This window comes from Dromaius novaehollandiae, chromosome 1, assembly GCF_036370855.1.
Source record: "Dromaius novaehollandiae isolate bDroNov1 chromosome 1, bDroNov1.hap1, whole genome shotgun sequence".
NCBI lineage: Eukaryota > Metazoa > Chordata > Aves > Casuariiformes > Dromaiidae > Dromaius > Dromaius novaehollandiae.
This window is the reverse complement of record NC_088098.1, coordinates 109,382,906-109,403,495: the sequence shown is the minus strand read 5'-3', so window position 1 is coordinate 109,403,495 and position 20,590 is coordinate 109,382,906. Positions and strand designations below refer to the sequence as shown.

Here is a 20,590-nt window from a genome sequence, read left to right as displayed (position 1 = left end):
TATGAGGTAAGAAAATAAGATCCTACTCGGGTGTCAGCGTTGCAGTAATGAAACAGGGCTGTAGTCTGATGCTCAATTCACATACTTAGCAGATTTTTTTCAAAGAAGTTTATGGGAATCTTCTCTTATTTTTTAAGATATTGCATTGATTAAGTTGGTATTATATTTGAATAGATTTAGTAGCTGTAATAAAAATGGAAATTAATAGTTATGTGGCCTACAAAAGTATATGTTTAACTGACACTGCCAGTAAATGTGCATACCTGTCCTGCTACTCTAATTAGTGTTAAGATTTGCACTAAAATCTACTAGCAAGAAGATGTCAGCAGCTGACGACTTCTGGGATTTTTTCACGATGTGACTTTGCAATGCTCAATGGGATACATAAGTGTTTTCAGTTACTTTTGAAATCACCAGGTTAAAAGGAAAATTAGCTTTAAGTAGCAAGTATATGGCCTCAATAATCACCAAAATATACATGCAATTATGCATGTCCTAAAAATCAGCACCAAGAGATATCAGCCTGTGTGTCTATAAAATAAGCATTTTTGGTTTTTATAAGTAAGTTCATGATAAGAATGTATGAACTAAATCAATCAGCATAATGTCTGAGCAATTTAATTATGCACCCTTTTTTAATTAAAAACAAGGATAGAGACTAGTGACTTGTGTGAACAGCAAGATTTATTTTTGGTCTGTCTTTGCTAGTGCAACATTTAAAACATGCCATGAAAATCATTGTTTCAATATATTATTCCAGTGCCAGTATGATCAAAGTAAGTGGTTTGTATAAAAAAATAAAAAAGAAAAGTTATTTTAAGAAATCTGATCAATATATACAAATTTTAGCTGTAGTAAATTGCAATGGGAGGAGCTTTCAAGGCAGCTAGTTTGTTTTATAACATCAGGAATACCACATATCCCTAGAGTGTTTATTGGAGTAAAGAAATCTTATCTTTATTAAGAATTCATTCACTAGGTTCCTTTATCTTGTTATCTCAGCCTCTGCAACCATTTCAGAAAAAGTACCTTGCTGTTGTAACAGATTATGCGGTGTATCAAATTCTAGAATTCTTCCTGCGTCCAGAACAAGCACTCTACAATGCAAAAGTAGAAAAATGAGAGAGGAAAAATGAGCTATTCAACCGTATTTTCCAGTCCTACTACAGGTATCTGTTAACTGGAACTCTTATTTAGAAGAAATCTCTCTGCATTAGGTAATTAATTCATCTGTTCCTAAAGCTAAGAATTTCTACATTTAAAAAACCTTTTGAAAATGGATTTTTTGCTCAGTTGGTGAAAATTCTGTAGTGTAGTCTATTTATTCTAGTGAGTTATATGATTTTAGTGTACCTTAGGGGGAAAAAGGTTAAATCCCTTCTGTAATTAGAACAGAAGCAAAACACAGCTTAGCAGTATTTAATATCATGCACAGATCTTTCATGATACCTTGGATTGTATGGGTACAAAGACACTAAGGTAAAAAAAGTGTTAGGGCTGTCAAATTTAGCAGGTCTGAAAACTGATGTGTTTGAAGGAAACCATGTATTTTTAAAATGGTCTATCAAAACTTACCTCTCTGAATCCATGATTGTATGCAACCTGTGGGCTATAGTTAGTATTGTGCAGTTGTAAAACTCTCTTCTGATGGTGGCCTGCACCAAGTTATCTGTTTCTGTATCAACAGAAGCTGTCGCCTCATCTAAGACCAGGATTTTTGTCTTTCGTAGCAAAACACGTGCAAGACAGACAAGCTGCCTCTGCCCAACACTGTTAAAAATACATTTGAGAAGATCAGGTCAGGCATTTTGAGGAAGGGGAGAACAATTTTTTTCCTCGCTACTAAATCGCAGGCATTTGAGTTGATGTAAAGCTGGAACTAGGAGGGAGTGTATCTGTTCTGTCTTCATTAACCACGCTTCATACTTCACCCATCTTTTTACGTGTATATTCATCTCATTTTGGAAGTTTTTTTTTTCTTGCTCAGCATACCAATAATAGTTAAGACGTGACTTTTAAAAAACAATTTATACTTACAGAACTTCATAGCATAAATCTGGTCTTGCCCTCAACTTCTATAATCACATTATACTGGGGACTGAATAATCCAGACTGATAGCTAAACCACTTCTTAAATACGTGATGTTCAAGATAAGAGTTTTGATATTCTTACGAATGTTTACTTTGGTGTATGCCTCCTAGAAACTGCTTCCTGAAAGTGATCTGTCCTAAAAATTCAAGTTAATATTCAACATAGTCTGGTATACTTAAACTCTCATAATTACTATTACAATATTCTTACACTGTTAAATTCTGGTCTGCCCCTTTGCTGCTGAAAGCTCCAGTATGTGTGTCTCCTACAGTTTAGAGTCCTTCTATGTCAAGTGTCTCCTTCCCCACATATCTATGTGGTCAAGTTGCTCTAGAGGGAAAAACTGAGTTGCTTTGCTTAAGCAAATAAGGCAAAGGAACAAGCTCTTTGTAATTTTGCCTTCTTTCCAGTTGTTTATAAGGCACCACTTATTCTACCCAAATATTATCAACTGGTGTATGAATGCCCCTCACACACTTGCCCACCACTTAGGCACTTGAGCCCAGAAGGGTCCACTTCCCTAGCCTCCCACATAGCTCTGGCCATAGGACATTGCACAGTTGTTATCAGGTGGCCACCTCAAAGAAACTCTTACTACCAGAATACTTCTACTTAGAATGAAGGGAGGAGTGTCATTTTTATACCAGTATTTTCTGAAGCAAATTGTCCTGAAGTAAGACATAGTTTTGCACAATCAGGAAATAGTGCAAGAGAACTTGCTGCTTGGTATACCTGAGGTTTTCACCACCTTCTGAAATCTCATGAAGGAGCTTCTTTGGGAGTGACTGAACAAAATCTTTTAAGTCACACAGTTCCAGTGCCTCCCACAGTTCCAGATCAGAATGTTTTCCAAGTGGATCCAAATTTGACTGCAATGTCCCAGAAAACAAGATGGGGTCCTAAATAAGAGCAAAATTTGAGTACACAATTCCAACACAAACCTGAAGAAATCTGCCATAAATCCTTACATTAACTCAGGGAACTGGAACAAATCACTTTGGAAATGAAGCTTTGCAAGAGAAATTGTAGTATTTTGAAGCTGGTGGATGAAAAGATGAAATCACATGGGGGTCTCAACCTGCTCTGTTCTTTATCAGTATGAAAAGTGTACAGCAAAAGATTTCTCATACATATTCTGTGCTACCAGTTCAAGGGCTGACTGGAGATCTGCCCAGCATCTGGTAACTGAGACAACATATGAAAATATTAGTATCGGCAAGTTTACGAAGCTGGATACTGGGTACAACATTGATAAGCACTATTACGAAAAATTAGAAGGCTATGATTTTAAGTCAGATTTTCTTAGTTTCCTATGGGAAAGGTAACATATTCAACAATGAGAACAAGACCAATTATTTTATAAATGTTTATTCAATGAGCATCACTTGCTTCTGTTTACCAAATAAAGCAAGAAATGTCTGGAAAAGTACACGTAGACTAGTAAATGCCCAGTTGAGGCACAAATGAAGATATGGGGCACTTCCTAACTAGTGAAAGCTTGTGTCTACAGTCTTAATCACATTTGAACACCTTTGTGTGTACACACAAAACGCTTTTTTCTTAAGAAGATGAATTTAAAACGTCACTGCTCAGCAACATATGAACATCTGCACACATTATAAACAGAACTGCTATTTTTTGAGGCACTGAACAGACATCTTGACAAAGGGCAGTAATAGGGGGTTGTAACCCAATGTGTAGACCGTAAAAAGCTAGTAATGTCTGCTAGCAAGTTACATGCAAGAGGAACAGTGATAATTTTAAGATAGATAGGTGACTAAAAAGGACTAAGTTACAATGGTGTGAGATCTTGTGCACATTCTTAATTTAACCTTCATGTTACTTGCATTAGATCATCATAAAGGTAACTCATCAATCTATACTTTATTATGATTGTTCAAAAGTGTATGACATATATTTGATTATATTACAGGATCTGAATAAGTATGTGCATGCTGAAAGCTCTGGCATCTAGCCTTGCCCTTTTTTCTGTTCCAGACTTTCCTCTTCATCCAGTTCGACTCTCCTTGCCTACCCAGTTTCACACTCTGGACTCCATCTACTCGCCATAAACTCTATTCTCCATTTTCCACCCTTCCAGTTGTTCTGGTTTCATTATCTGTTCCCAGCTTGCTGGTTGACTCAACTTTTCTGTACCTGCTCTCAGTTTAGTTGCCTTGATCTGGATCCAATAAACACTATTCACACTAAAACACACTTGCAACTGCAGTTAAGAAAAACTGTATAGCTTACAATTGCTGCAAGTGTTGTGCAGATTCTTAAACAATTAGATGATTAAAGAAAAATGTTACTGTTGAGCATGTGCGAATTGCTGTATTTTGCAATCTTGCAGCATAACTAAATTCAGGTTAATATTTTTATTTCTGACCCCAAAGTTATACCATGACAACTGTAAATTTATCCTTTCCTTCTGCATATACATTTCTCAAAGGAAGAGCATCCAAGAATTTTGAGGGATAAAGTATTTTTCTTCCTAAACAACCCATTCTTTGAAACACTCAAACTGTTTTGGTTTAAATATTCTTCCCCAAGCCTCCTCTCCCTGCACAGTCTACGGTAGAGACACAGGAAATACATTAACAGGGTTAAAAGTTCAGAAAAGTTAAAAGAAAACAGAACTTTCTGTGGAAAGAGTCATATAAACTTAATATAAGTTGCATCAACATCACCCATACAGATATAGATGTAGTAGCAGCACTCGGAGAAACATGTGAAAAGTCTCTCTAGGTGACCATTAAATTTGTGTTCTAGGTTTTACTTTCTATTAGGGTATTTCAAAAGCAAGTCAGATTAGCAGCATAACAACAATCCTAATGATATGTGAACTGATCTCAAGTTTTCTGCCCTGTTTGGAAGTAAGCAGGGACAACATGACATACTATAATGGATTAACTTAAATACATGACTCAGGTAATCTATTCATCACTTTATTCCCTAAATTCTTCAGAGACTCATATAGTTATTTTTAAATATCGTTGCCTCCAGGTAAGACCTGAAAACATCATATATAGCTATACGACTGCAGATTCTGGAAAATGCATGAATTGTTATAGCTAAGACTCGAACTAAACCTGGCCTAGTAAGACCTGATGTAACACTGTGGTCTCACCTGTTTCAAGGCTTCTTCCACATTAATGGCAACACACAGATGTGACTTTTTCAGGATAGCATTATGCCAGCACTACTTAAGATTTAGTCTAATCAAAAAGCTAAGACTCTCAACTGTTTGCTTCTAAAACCTGATAGGCCAGTACAGAATCTGTTTTCAAAGATCAGTAAAATACTATTTGAGTTTTATGCCCCTGCCTCTTGGCAACCTTTGGACTTAAAATTTCTCACAAAATGTTAAATGTTTTGCGTCAGTCCACAGCATAATAGCTATCTCTTAAAACAGATCTCACCTGTGGAATAATGTTAAGATTTCCACGTAGGTCATGGAGTCCAATAGTGGATATATCAATTCCGTCAATAATTATTTTGCCTCCAGATCCTTCTAGTACTCTAAACAAGCAATTTGTGAGTGTTGATTTACCAGCTCCTGTTCTTCCAACGATTCCAACCTGGAACAGAAAAATTTCTGATAAAGACTATAACGTCCTATACTATGTGTTGTACATGAAAAATGATTTGTAAGTTCAGTTTCAACTTTGTGTTCGAAACTTTTTTTTTTTTTTTTTTTTTTTTTAACTGACATGCAATATTATATGTGGATAAACTATGTTAAAAAACTTGGAATATAGGACTGTTTGTTTAAAATTCACCTTTGGACTACTTGACTTACAATCACAGTTCTCCCTCAGAAGCTGTACAGCTTATGCCTGGTTCGGAGGGAGGCCCTTCCTTTTCCCCCTTCTTTTGTCTAGCACTCTTGAGCTCAAATCAATGACTTCCAACAAGGTCTCATGCTGTGTTCCTTGATCCCAAATCCAAAGCTCATCAGCACTAATCTGGCAGCGTATTTCTCTAAATAAATATTCAACAAAATCGACAACAAGCTGAATTTCAAATTTGGATCCTCCTTAAAACTGCCAAATTCAGTTGGAAAATCTAATCGGTAATGTGACTATCCACTTTTCTGAGAGGAAAGCTCTCCTCAGAAGTATTACCTTAGGATCACAGAGTCTAAAGGTCACTTTTTCATACAGGCCCTAAAGCAGCATGGAACTGAGACCAGTCCACATTTCCCCTTATCTAACACTGTTAAGCTGCCACTCTCTAACACTATCTAACACTGTTGAGCTGCCATTCTCACAAATAGCCTCACTTGCCCATGATGTTGTACCATCCTCACCTCTGCAGCCACTAAGGCTCAGAAAATAACTTAGTTTCAGCCTCATCTTAAAACATGCAGTAGCCTGGCATAAACAAACACAGCAGGCTCTTTTTCCATTTTGTTCTTAAAAATGACTTGGCTACATCAGCTCAGTGTGAGGTATTTTATCTATCACAGGACAATCAGTCTAAAGTACTAACTGGAATTTAAAGACAGTCATTATAAATCTGTTTAACCATGGGGTCAGTATAAATTAGTGGAGCATTACTGAAAGACCAAAAGGTATAAGCTGGCTGTGAACTAGCAAAAAAACTTCTAACTGTTAGTGCAGAGAAGGTCAGGAATACTACTACAGTTAGAGTAATACAGGCAAAAAGACATTAGAGTCTGACAAGGTCAAGAAAGACAAGTTCGTATGATATGGGTACCTTTGATACCAAGGGACAGCATTCTGACTCAACTGGTCCCTTCCATTCTTATGATCCTACATCAATGGACCTATGTCACTCCATAGCACTCCATAGCTATCTGGTCTCCTGTAATGTCAAATGTAGGCTCTGCTTTTTCCAGCCACTACATGACCAATTCTAAAATAGCAAATCAGAGAGCTTATGAAGCTGTATTTCTACCCAGGAAGAATTCTTCAAACTTTGATTTTCTTGATCATTATGTAGTGAAAATTCTAAAAAGCATTTTTGGTAACACCTCTCCCCTATGCATTTTTTTTCCAACTGACTGAAAGTTAAGTAAACACTTATCTCAGATTCGAAGAGATTCTTCCCCAGTCAGTGTGTGGGGGGGGAATAAAACATTATCCCAGTTTCTTACAGTGAGTAGAAGAAAACACTTTTCCTCTTCCCATTTGTCTTTCTGTCACCTTCACTTAACATCTTCCTTGTTCAACATAATCTTTCTGAATATAGTATTGGAGTCTTCTCATATGGAATCTTTTTGAAGTAGAAAGTTGAGGAACAGAAGTTTTTATGTCTGATTTATTTCCTATTATATGCAATACCTTCTCTTTACTCCGTGTCTGGAAAGATACACCGTTCAGGGCTAAACCAAGATCTTTTCTGTACTGAGCCTTGTAGTTAATAAACTCTACTATGCCTCTATCGGGCCATCCCACAGGTGGCCTTTTCGACATAATCCAGGGTTCCTGGAATTAAAATCATTGGTGTTTCAGTAAATGACAGCAAAAATGTTAAAAGTCAACTAAAAACACTAAGAAAATAATATGCAACTCTAAAAATCCAAGCAGGCTTAGAATAATTCCAATGAAATACAAGAGAGGGAGAAGTCAATTATTTTAATGGACACTGTGTGGCAACAACATTCAAACTGATCTTTTTTTTTTTTTTCCCCTCAGAAACCAACATCATATATATTCATTTTAAAAGTCAGCTGAGTTTAACTGGGTAGTTGCTAATAGTCTGGTATCTGTTCACAGGCCTGGAACTGAATGTCATCAGATGCCTAACCTCTCAGACATTTAAAATGCATAATTTACAAGAAACTTTTTTTTTCCCCAAAAAGTAGAGAAAGAGAGAATAGAAAGATCTGAACAAAGGTAAAGAAACAGGAAAAACTGGGAAGGGTAAAAGAGAATGAAGAGATAGAAGAGGGATATGTTTGAGACAGACCAAGGCTCTTCGCCTCTGTACTTGACACAGGTGTTACTCTCAGAAAAGCACAATAACCAAGGCCAATTGCTTTGAAAGAAAAGTCTCTCCAGCCTTGAGGTTAATAATACTGAGGGGTCTGGCAGGCCTCTCTTCCCTGTCTTCCCCCCTTAAAATGTTCCTCTTGATTGCAAGTATCCAAGAGAGTTCATCTGAGCTGTGGCTAGCTTAGTCTTATTACAAAAGTGACTGCTAAGAAGGATGCCAAGAAATGTATTTGTCGAAACAGAAATAAAACTGCAAGTACAATAAATGTATTTAAGAAGCTACATAGCATTCTCATGTAAAAACTTTGAGAAAGTATGTAATAGCAAATTATAACCTGCTATTACCACTCACTAATATTAAATTCAATACACGTTAGTAATTTTCTATGCATGCAAATTAAGTATTTTATTTACCTTCTCAAAAAGAATGCTCACCTCTTTATCCATTTTTGCATATTCACAAACTCTTTCAATTGAAACTGCATTGGTCTCAATTTCACACGCTTTACGCACCCAAAAATTTAGACTCTGAATTACCTGAGGAAAAAATTGCATTGTAGAACGTAAAAAATTGACTCTAGTAGAACACAGAATAGTGAATTTCAAAACTTACCTTGAATTTAATCAATTCATAGGACTGGATGCTTAACCACAGAAGCCAAAAAGTATACAGAAAATTATGGCCTGCCAAATGAACTATCATTCAGGAACCACTGATCTCAATGTTGCTCTGAGCACTTGTCTCCTGTCAAGACTGCCCAGTGGCTATTGTACTTTTCACCAACGTAACACCTCCACAGATCTGAAAATACTTCAGGATCAACATAAAGTGCCCTGCAATTGTACAATATGTTGAAAGGAAGGTCATATATGGCCCATCTTGTGGATACATTATTGTCCTATTGCCTAGATAAAGTAAGCTAGCAACACAGAACAAAGAATCTAGAATATAGGTATTAATCTGGTCTATCATGTCTGCCAAAATTTTCATTTTCAAGCATTGAATATGCTTCTGCAGACAGAAGTGGCATCACTTCAGTAGAGTGGAGTAGTAACAGTTCTGTGGTTAAATATTCACACTTCAAAAGGAAAAAAAGTGAGCCGAAAGAACACTTAAGAGTGAACTGTTTTGAGATGCTATAGGTTACCAAACAAAGAATGGTGTCAACTTGACATTAAACAGAGGAAGGTGAAAAATCCTGCAGTACCTGTGATTGCCATCACTGAATATTCAGTGATACAAATGAGATTGTTCTGTCTCTGAATAATGGAAAATGGAACTCTTGTGAGTTGGGAGTGATGTGGATATGCCACTACTACTGCCTGGCAAATCTTGTTTTAAATATCTATTAGTTAATATCTGCCAATAGTGTTTGTTAAGCACATACCATAGTGGGAATCTGGCCACCACTAGGCTCCCGAGATTAAAGAAACTTTGGATGCTTATTTTTTGTGTATATGATATTTAAGCCATATTTTAATTAGCTGTTCACCAGTAAATCCTACCTTATTACAGGACACCTTCCAAATGCAGCTCTCACATATTACTGTTGCAGGCGTGATGCCAAAGTAAATGACTCTAGTAAACTTTAAAACAAGCATTCCCACACATCATTAGGTAAGTTAGCAAGAACAAGAAATCAAATATGAATGACATTTGAACATGATCAAACTTATTTCCTGTTACTGATTTAATAAAACACTTAAAAGTAAACCACATCGAGTTTGATTAATCTTTTTAAGCATGTTTTAGTAAGTAATTATTTATCTACTTCTGAATTTAAATGAAAGAATACTTATTAAGCTTCCTGGAATTAATGGAATTAAAAAAAAAAAAATTCTCTTCTGCCCATGGGATTCAATTTCACTGATGTCACTGATGTATATATTCATCTTCTCAACTTTGTCACATGTATTCTTCCCTTTTCATATGTAACAGAGTAGGAACACCAAAGCTTACCAAAACACCATTACTTACATTTAGAGCATATGATATGGATAAACCCACTGTAGAAGAATTCACTGTATTTCCAGCCAGTATTACAAACAGTGCAGCAAAGAACACCATTAAACTGCCTAGAAATTCAAGCCTGACAGATAGCCACCTGTAGTAAATCAAGGCAGGGAAAAATTGAATTTCATACAGAATTTTTTACGGTATAGTGAACAAACAGTGAATATAAAGACTCTTTGAGATCAGTCTCTCAACCTGCTTTACAAAATGAGAATTACCATTCCCATTTTACTGAGGGATTGGGGAGGGAATATGACAGATCTAAAGTAATTTGTGAATTACTAGCACAGCTAAGGAAAAAAATGCAGGTCTTTCGAATCCTGGCCAGTCTGCCTTTCATTAGTCACACTGCTTTCCTACTCTTCCTACCTTAAAAAGATTTAGGTATATGAATGAAAATCAGAATGGAAAATACCCTCTTTACTAACCTCTGCCTGTAACTGCATGTGATTCAATGCACTGCATGATAAAGTAGGAAGGGGAAATGCACTTATTTCCTCAGACTTGGGATTTAACTCTCAAGAGATATCTATACTGTAGGTACAGACACCAAGTTACTTTCACATGAACTACTGAAATACAAATTAGATTTGTCATAAATTTGTAAGAGGAACTGTTGGTTGAAATGTAGTCCATGTCCAGGAACTAGCTGTAAACCTTTATGTTTTTGGAAACGTTCTCATCCTAGACAGTGCACGCACATTTTCCATAAATTTGCTAGTTTCTGGTATGTAAAGAAGAATTCGTCCCAGTGCTTAAACATAATCTATGCATTCATTACAAAGAGTGATGGATAAATTGCTCTTGTCCTCTCTTGCATTTCTCAGGGGGTTTACTCTGACTGTAACTAAACACTTAGCTATGGAATTGTACAGAAAGGTTGCAGTCAGAGATGCAGAACTGCTGTAAAGTACCTGTTTGAGATGACATTATTGTAGAAGTAAACCAAGTTCTCATACACAACATCATAATTTTTTCTAATGAATCTTTCCTGGTGGCCAAAAGCTCGAATTGTTGATCCCCCTAAAAGAGTCTCACTGAAGTGGGAGATCACAGGAGAATGTGATGCTCCAGCTAGCCGTCGAATCCGTCGTGAACTTGCTATGTAGTAGCGCTAATAAAACAATACAGAAAAGAGAGACAGGTTTTAAGTTGCTAAAATTTCTTTTATGTTTTTAAACACTTGCCACATTTTTTCCATTTTTTTAAAGCTCTAAGTTATTCTTGTAAATTTTGAATATGAAAAGGTTGGAAGTATCTAAAAGGAAAAAAGTTATTTACAGACAACACAGAAAAAAGTCTGCTCTGGGAATAGTAACATTGCAATGCTGACATAACTGCAATATAGTAGTTTAGGTAAATTACTGGCAAAGCTGAAATAAGAGAAAATTATTTCCAACTCTACAGAATGTGCCATATCATCAGAAGTATGTAACAACCAAATAAAATTTTGTGAGCTTTTAAATCAGAATGCTCTGCTTCTTACTCAGGTGAAAGTCAGCTTTTATTTCTTTATGTAATGACTCCTGTATTTAAATTTCTTAACAAAGACTGAATCCACACATTCTTTTCCTTCATCTACAATCTTAGTTTATTCCAGACTCCCTTAATTACAGACCATACTTTGAGCATCAAGAAACAGGAATGCAAACATTACTCTTTCTCAAACACTCATCTGGCTTCTCAGTAATGTAGCTGACATTCCAAACAATAAATAGCACAGATAAGTTAGGCATCATTTCATTTTTACATTTTTACACATGCTGTTTCAGGGTTATTCTTCAGCTTTTAACTGTATGCCCCATTTTTGTCTGATAACTTCATCAAATTTGTTGGTGGGATCTGTATCAATACTCTATCTTCCAAAGAAAAAGGAAAATATAAAGACAAGAATTTAAGTTGTTAAAAGTTCCTGAACATTACAGAGAATACTTAAGAAGAGTTCTCATTTCCTTTTAAGGAGCCAGAAGATCTTTTCTGAAAAAAATTTCAGGTGTGTTCTGTAAGTTTTTCAGGATAAGGAATAATTTGTACTTGTACCCTTGATTGCTTTGCACATTTCATGTACATACATCTAGAAATCTTAATAAAAACTTAATGAACTTACTTGGATAGTAAAATACAAGTATCCCAGGGGAATAACTACTACTACAAATAGCGGTGAGGCAGATAAGATAACTAGAATGGTTCCAATAACATCTAGTGTACAATTCAACCAGGTTCGTAAGTAGTAATGAAAACGTATGTCCACTACAAATAAGTCCTGTAACAATGCACAAAAGAATTAATATTTGAGTAAATTTCACTAAAGACTTCAAGGAAGCATCATTTAAACATGGGATCAAACTAAAGTATCTTCAGCAACAGTTATTGGAGGAAAAAAACCCAGTAATATCCTAATAAAGTATATTAATAGATCTTTGTTATTGCCTAATACTGGAATAGATACAATAGCTTTAAATGACTTAGTATGTCAAAGAATTGACTCAGGGTGGGGTGAAGACAAAAAGAAACCAATATTATTTAGTTTACAGAAAGCATATTAGACTGAAAAGCAGACTGGGAGTTCATCTCTTATCTCTTCTTTGTGCTTCTGTTAATGATTTAGAAATGTACTGAAATATTATTAATCCCTTATTGTACACTATAAAGTTTTCCCAAACCCAGTTTATAATATATTGTGACCAAAGAATAAAGACTTGACTTAGAAGTCAAACCTAAATCAACTCATCTTCCAGTGTATTACACAACCACCTTTGAATCTATTTCAGAGAATATAGCTATCAACAATTACTGTATTTGAAATGGTCTGTAATGCAGTGCAACAATCTACTTATGATGATAATGGAAAGTATTAAAGCAGTTAATAACACTCATTTGTGTGTTAAAGATTCTGATTAAATTCAAAGCACTACAAAATAGAAAATAAACCCCTGAAAACTTGAATTTGATATATTAACTGCTTTTGGCAATAACACTTGATTGTGATATGAAATAAAACATCAATGAGCAATATAAATACATTTAAAAAAAAACAGATCAGGTTTAGCTCTGGTAAACTTGTCATACTGCAGAAATGGTGCTTGAGGAATGGGTCCCTGATGATCATGGGGTCTAAGTAACTTCTACTAACAATATGTTTCGATAATTTTTGTGAGAAAATGGCTTGAGACAAGTTCTATAACTTCTTTTGCACTGAAGTAACTTTCTATTTCTCAACACTGCATTCAGTTACTCTGATATTTTTAATTTTTCAACTCTAAATGGAATTTAATCTGCAGTCACTCAAGCTTCATTTTCTTGATATCAAAAATATGGATCAGTTTTCCCTTTACCTTTGTGAATCTGTTGATGATCTGACCTACTGGATTAGTTTCAAAATGCTGAAGAGGAAGGTGTAATACACTGTCTAACATCTGATGATGCAATGCCCGAGAAGCAGAAAGCGATCCTCTGTTGAGCACATACGCACCACAGCAAACAAGAAGACCTTGTAAACAAATAAATAAAAAGACAGTATGAATGGCTGAGGAGGGAAAGGAGGAAGAGTTTGTTTCTGTCCCTGTCTTCCAGCACAGTGACCAATCCAATAGTTCTACTTCATACCTTTGTTTTACAAATGTTCATATTTGTATTTTGTTGGCACATCTTACTAATTCATAAGCATGTCTTTCCTGCAGTTAAGTTCCTCAAGCTAACATGCTACTATACACCAGCACTGATGCCCCCCCCCCCCCCCCCCCCCCCCCCACCTCAAGATGCCAGCATAATTTCATTAGGTTAGATGTGGGTATTCCAGGAAGCATCATAAAATTAAATGGCATTTTCTTCTGCATTGCTGAGTATCTCTTCTGCTCCTCTCCCAGGTTAAACAACTATACTTGGTTGTATATAACTCTGTTCATGAAACAACCAGCATTATTTCTTTAGTAATAAAAATTCAGCTAGATAAACTTTGCAAATGCAGAGAAATTAGTCATAAATACTCATCCTCACCTTGTATGAATCCCAAAAGGCTATAGATACCAAGTTTATAATTTCGCAACTGTTTCCATTCCGTGAAATCATTAATTTTTGCTGTTTCTGCAGTCCAGGTGCTAAGCCACAGATTTTGTCCAATAGCTAGTGCGTTCTGACCTAAATAAGCAGCTATGGTTAGCCACACCCATCGCCAGTCAAAGGCTTGCAAGTATTTCAAAACAACTGCCATTTTCATCTAAAATATATAAAAAAGAACACAAAGAGTTACTCTTAAAAATCACTACCATTGCTGAAGGCAAGTACAGATTATATGATGGGAATTGCACACATTACATTCTTCAGAATAAATCTGAAGAATTTCTTAATGAAGTCTGATAACTTAGGTACATGGAATCATACTGTAAAGAGTTTTCCTCTCTCACCACTACTCTCTGCTTTTCAATAATATGTATCATAGGCAAGCTTGTTTGTGATACTTTTTGGAGCCAAGCTTCAAAAAATCTTCTATATATGTAAACTATATGAAAAGCAAGAGTGCAACACCTGAGCAGTTTGGTTGAAATATTATTCCATTCATTAATGGGGCTAGAAAATTTAGAACTGCTGCTCTGGGCTACTGGAGCCAAGGAAATTAGTGACAGCAGGAAAACTCTCATCTTTGGTGTAGTCCCAGACTAACAGGGAGAAACTCAGCTAGGTTACCTGAAAGGTAAGAACTGATAGCAGCAGAAATCTTGGATTTCATTATAGGGTCTGGAGGAAAATGTTGGTTGGTACAGGCTCTTTTGTCTCCCTTCTGCAAATTAGTTTTCTTCAAGTGTCTGTCTCTGTCCTCTTGCTGGAAACTCATTCCTGTTTTCTCACTGCTCTTAATTCTAATCTGGCTATAGCATCCTATAAAGTTTTGGCCCTCTCCACATTTTGCTTTACTTGTTCTTTTGCCTCTTCCTAGCAAGTGGCAGATTTTTTAATGGAGACAGCAGAAAGTGCATTTCTAATATAAAACAATACTGCAGCAGTATTACTATGAAAAAATTCATGTCTCTGCTCCAGTACACAGGTTTTAAAAAATCCTAAGGGTGAGGAAGACAAAATGTTTTTCTAATGGAGGTAAAAGCTTTCTTAAGTTTGTTCCTTCTGAGATATGTGAATCAGACTGGACCTAGATTTAATATAAAAATTCAGCCTGCAGCAGATTATCAAAATAGAAAATTTCACACTGAACACTTAAAATCTGGTAAAAATTTAAAAAGATTGATTTAAAAATCTGTAATTAGATGTCAGGAAACCTTTACAAGAACCAGGCAGGTATGACTGCAAAATAACATTTTTTTCTTCTATGTAGAAAAAAACAGATGTCAAAGCCTTTTCTATTAGGGATACTTACGCCACCTGTGGCAACTTTTTCTTTACTCTTTGAGTGTGTTCTCCATCGATCAAAGGAAGGACTGCAAACAAGAATGTCAAATACACTTTCAGACCTTCTTGTGAATCATCATACAAAGAATATATCTGTTCATTCCTAAGCAAAAATGCATTCTATAAAATCTTGTAAATTTTTTCTAAGGAGATATAAACTATCTTCAGCTGTTCTATTTATGTTGTTAGAATAACTCTATTATCAAAAGACAATACTAGGTATGGCCTTTTCGTCCCTCATACCATTATGTGTAGGTAAAACCGAGCTTGCTCTGCACAGCCTGACTCTAGAGCTAGAAATGTGAGACTGCCCTTTTCTAAGGCATGTAAGTGTGGTGTGACTTAGTCCTCAGACCTAGTCTAGGCCCAGAAATAGGGCTTACTATATGACACACCTGATTCCATTACTTCTGGACCAAAGTGGTTAAGTTCAGGTGTCTTCCCCTGTCTGAGCTTGCTAGCATGTCTCTGCTACTTTAAGGACCTTTGTACTATCTTCTACTCCCCACTGCAGATACACCGCTATAGTAATTTACAAATTGATCTAGGAGTTCTTTCAACTATTTGAAAGATTGGAGGTTGTCTTAAATGCAGAAAAACATAAATCAATGCTACAGGGAAAAACAAAGAGCATAAACTACTTGTTAATACAGCAAGAAGTTAAACTGCTGCAAGGGAATTGTGATCCACATCAGTGACTTCAGTTGGTCTTCAGAAATCAAACTCCCCTTCATCCCCACCTAACGTACTTTGGTTCACACAGTGAAGCAGCCCATAAACCAGAGCCCTTGATCTCATGCAGGACATTAACTGGACTCCTTTGGTATAAAATTAAGCCAGAAGATGAGCTACAAATGCACACACTGCATCCAACTGCTAATGCGCATTCAGTCTTAACCCATGTTTACAGAGTAGAAGATAATTGTGCAGCCTTTGGTCTAGGCACTTAGGGTTACCTCAATAAGGTAATGGCTAAATTTAATACTTACTCTTTATGTTTCAAAAGTTCTCTTTGTGGCAGACTCTCTCCTAGCTGACACTCTTCTTTTGAAGAGCTCACTACAGCAGAAAAAATAGAAAAATATTTTCAGTCATTATATCATGTGTAGATAGGTACAGTGTAGGAAGCTAGAAATAAAAAAAGGGACATGTGATAAACAGGGATACTTTATGAATTCTGTAAGTCAGTCCCCTAGTCTTGGGACAGGTACTACACAAGATGGACAAAGTTATGCCTAGATGCTAGAACTCTGACAGCAAGTAAATCTCTTTCATGACGTCGAAGAAGTTAATAAGCATAACTTTTAAAATACTTTGAAACAATATAAGTTGTTTGAACATACAAAAGGAGCGAGTCAGAATTAACATTTCTTAAAGATATTGTAAAAAGCTTTGCAAAGGAAGTGGAATTCTATGTCTTCTGCTAGTGGGTCTTCACTGAAGTAAAAGTAACTGTGCTAGCAAAGCAGCCCAGAGTCTCTTTGGAATTCTGTTCTTGCTTAGTAAAAGTATTATAAATCCCTACAAATATTAAGATTACTGTATATCTCAAAACATTCTTGCATCGTAGCTGGAAAACTGATCAGACCACCTTGCTGTTCCTTACGTGTTAACATACACAAAAAGAAATCAACGCTTTTTTTGTCAGGAATAGGGTAGATTAATGTCATTTAAATCAACAAATCTGTAAAACCGGAGACATGTTTTCTACATGCATCCATCATGCTGAATGTACTGTTGTATACTTTTGTAACACAACACACCCCACACTGTTTCCCTCGTTTCCTTGGTCCCCCTTCCCTCTCTTTACTCCCCTTCAGGCATAACATATGCTTCCTTACAGGGCAACATCACACCTTCACCCCTTCAGAAAAGCTGCCCAAGACACTGCTGCCTTCTGCAAATTTCCTGTTCTGTCTTTCCCCTCCTTCCCATCAATCCCCAGCAAAAATTTGAGAGTGCTGGCTTCAATATGGGGCTTGAGTTAATAAACCCACCAGGTTGTGCTGTGCGCTACAGGCTCGAATTAGGATTGCTAAACCAACTGGAAACCAGCATTATAAATATTTGAAGAGTCACTTCTCTTTTATAAGACACTTGTACATTATGTGGAGAGATTACTTCTCTCAAAGTATCCACAATTCATCTCCTCCTAAAGTAAATGGTGAAAACAGGTCAAATAAATTGCATTATAAATGTACTTATTTCTTTCCCACAACTCTATCAGGAGCACATATTTAACTCATGTACAGGAATGAGGTGAGTCCTAACCAGTGTGACTGGTGTACAGGTATGTTTTTTTTTAAGTACTATGTTTATGCTACTTGCTGGCTGGAAGCATCTCTTAAGTGTACATAAAGCTTCATTTACTTTTTCTCCTACAAATGAACTATATTCTCCTACTCTGTATGCTGTGCTCCATGATTATAGCAGTCTAAGCTGATGGAAATGGGGAGCATCCAATACAAAACAGGACATGGTTGTTGATACCAACTGCAAAATTAATTCAAAACAGCATTCAAAATGTCATTCAAAAGTCATTTATTGGATAGTAAATGCTTGAACAGAATCAGGTAACTTACGCAAATAACCAATATCATATGAAGAAGTCGAGAACAGCTGCATAGGGTAGCCTGATCACACATTCTTTAGTAAAAGGGAAACCATTTGATTTCAGGGCATTAATGCCTTTAATTTTATGTCAGTTTATAACCTATAATTCTAAATCAAAACCTAGAGGGGAATGCTCTGTGTTTTCTGGGAATTATTCTATTCACTTCAAGGAAGGGGAGGAGGAATATTTCGGGAAACTTGAATGAAAATGAAAACTACTAAGAAAATACAGTAAATAAATTCTCTCACCTTTCACTAGGGTTGTCTCTTCACTTCTGTTCTCTGTAGTGAAGACTTGAGTAAGCTCAGCAAAGTCAGCTCTCTTTGAAATCAGTTCTTGGTAAGTCCCCATCTGACTTATCCTGCCTTCTTCCATTACTATTATAAGATCAGTTTGAGGCAAGAGGGTTAGGTTATGTGTCACCAATATACGAGTCTGAAACAGAGAATGTTGTCCATTTTTCCATATGAAAACAAAGCATGTATTAAAAACATTTTATTAGGATAGCTGGAATGATATGACAGAATGTTTTAGGATTTTGCCTACTTGTCTATTTCATTACAATTATTTATTATTGCATATTTTACTACATTTCTCCTTTAATTGCCAATCTTAATGTCAAATTGTTTACTCTTATAGCTGCTTGATACTGCTTGTACTTACTTGTTCCTTAATGAGTATCTTTCATCCAGAAATGCTTTAAATTAAGAGCTGTAGTATCTATGTCTTCTTACTGCATTCTAATACACCATATCTAGTTCAATAGTCTCATCATTAATTCTGCTTAGGAGTCAACCATTACTGCTGTTATTTCTGCCAGATACTTATCCCCCGTGGAGCAAATAAATTAAGAAAAAGAAGAAGGATGAGAGGGCAAGTGAAGGACATTTGCCTATGAAATAATCTGTGTGTTTTCCAGGTATCAGCCAGCAGTAGTAACCTGCATTAATTCATAACACTGAAGAGAATTTTTTTTTACCAGATATCTTATCTTCCTACATTAACAGTTTTAACTTGGAAAATTTATTCCCTCTGATTCCACCTTCCCTCAAGAACTCCTCTGTTCAACAAGAAACCTTTCTTTGTATAATGTATTTACTGCACTTAGGCATGGGAGTGACCACAGATCACAGCACTCCTCAACATCTGCCAGTAAAGGAGCAAAGACCAAATATTATGAGACTCTTTCAGTTTCCCAGGTCATCCCAGCTCTCAATCTTTTTTTGGTCTCTGCTATGTCTCCCTGACAGGCTTCAAAGTTGGCACAATCAGCAATGCTTCTTATTTAGTCTCTTTACTCAGAATACTTGCCATCTACATAACAAGTAAGAGGTAAACTTTCACAGAATGACCGAGACTTTCATTGTGTCTGTTGTACTGTACATAGCAGTCCACCCCAAAATTGAAAATAAGTCTTCCTACTTTACCTTGCTCTTTAGGAGACCTGACGGCCCAATTAGCTTCTCAAAAAGATGCTTCCCCACATGTATATCTACAGCAGATAAGGGGTCATCCAGAAGATACAAGTCAGCATTGCTGTATACAGCTCTAGCCAGACTCACTCTCTGCTTCTGCCCTCCACTTATATTGACACCCTAAGAAAAGAAAGTCAAAATAATCCACTTTTAAATATGAAAGACAATCAGTGTATCAAACTTAATCTCTTTATCAGTTTGTTCAGGTAATCAAAGTAAATTTTAGAATAGATATGAAAATAAAAAGGTAAAAAGTTGGATTTTCAAGTAATAAGAGCAAACTCTGCCCTTTGATTAACTCCCCATTCCAAATTGAGCTAATGCAAGTTACTTCAGAAATCTAAACAGTAACTATTATTTACAGGTACAGTATACAGAGAAACCTTGGAGAACAGGACAGGGCTGACTCAAAAAACTTCTATAAAAAAAAGAGCCATTTAAAAACTAATAGGAGTTCAGAGCTTGAACTGCTTGAACTTGTTAAGTTTAAAGACAGCTAAGGAGTTGGAATCAGTGCACTTGGTTGAGCCCCGATTAGTCATCAGTGTCAGTTATCATATGGATCATATATAAAAATAGAAAAGCACATAACTTAGCTTAATGTATCATTTATGACACTTCGAATTCTCACCCTTTCTCCAATCTCTGTTTGATCTCCATTCGGTAACTGTTCCAGATCTGGGAGTAAAGCACAAGACTCTAAAACCTGCTCATAGTATGGCCTATTTAGATTTGAGCCAAAGAGAATATTTTCTTGTAAAATGGCATTTTGAATCCAAGCCTGCTGAGAAACATAAGCCACTGACCCCTAAACAAAGAGAAGTGGAAACAAATTCTTATTTGGCAGCCTGCACAGGAAAAAATAGCATTTTAAAATGTTCGCTATTCCAGCTTTATCTCAAAGTAACTAGTCATTACTTCCAAAACTTGGACATTATTATACCGTTAAAATTCTGACCAGGCCAGTGATACAGAACCATCTTTTGAATATTCCTGTATAACAGCTTCATGAGATCATGTATTTTGAATAGA

The 20,590-nt window shown here is 36.1% G+C and overlaps 1 protein-coding gene across 4 annotated transcripts in view; it reads right to left on the bottom strand.

Moving 5' to 3' along the window:
* Positions 1–666: 666 nt before the first annotated feature.
* The window catches only part of LOC112987888 (multidrug resistance-associated protein 1-like), a 37,464-nt gene continuing 17,540 nt past the window's right edge, over positions 667–20,590 (bottom strand). For 2 of the 4 annotated variants that reach the window (XM_026107981.2, XM_026107982.2), the window contains exons 13-28: positions 20,190–20,366; positions 19,511–19,678; positions 18,332–18,518; positions 16,459–16,528; positions 15,438–15,498; positions 14,066–14,285; positions 13,405–13,559; positions 12,177–12,332; positions 10,984–11,183; positions 10,034–10,160; positions 8,491–8,592; positions 7,402–7,545; positions 5,515–5,673; positions 2,825–2,991; positions 1,576–1,770; positions 667–1,097 (exon numbers count right to left, since the gene is read on the bottom strand). In XM_026107981.2, coding sequence (XP_025963766.1) covers positions 986–1,097; positions 1,576–1,770; positions 2,825–2,991; positions 5,515–5,673; positions 7,402–7,545; positions 8,491–8,592; positions 10,034–10,160; positions 10,984–11,183; positions 12,177–12,332; positions 13,405–13,559; positions 14,066–14,285; positions 15,438–15,498; positions 16,459–16,528; positions 18,332–18,518; positions 19,511–19,678; positions 20,190–20,366 — 2,400 coding nt within the window. In that variant the 3' untranslated portion in view covers positions 667–985. The remainder of the gene's footprint in view (positions 1,098–1,575; positions 1,771–2,824; positions 2,992–5,514; positions 5,674–7,401; positions 7,546–8,490; positions 8,593–10,033; positions 10,161–10,983; positions 11,184–12,176; positions 12,333–13,404; positions 13,560–14,065; positions 14,286–15,437; positions 15,499–16,458; positions 16,529–18,331; positions 18,519–19,510; positions 19,679–20,189; positions 20,367–20,590) is intronic. The other 2 variants (XM_026107984.2, XM_064523412.1) reach the window with 2 other exon arrangements.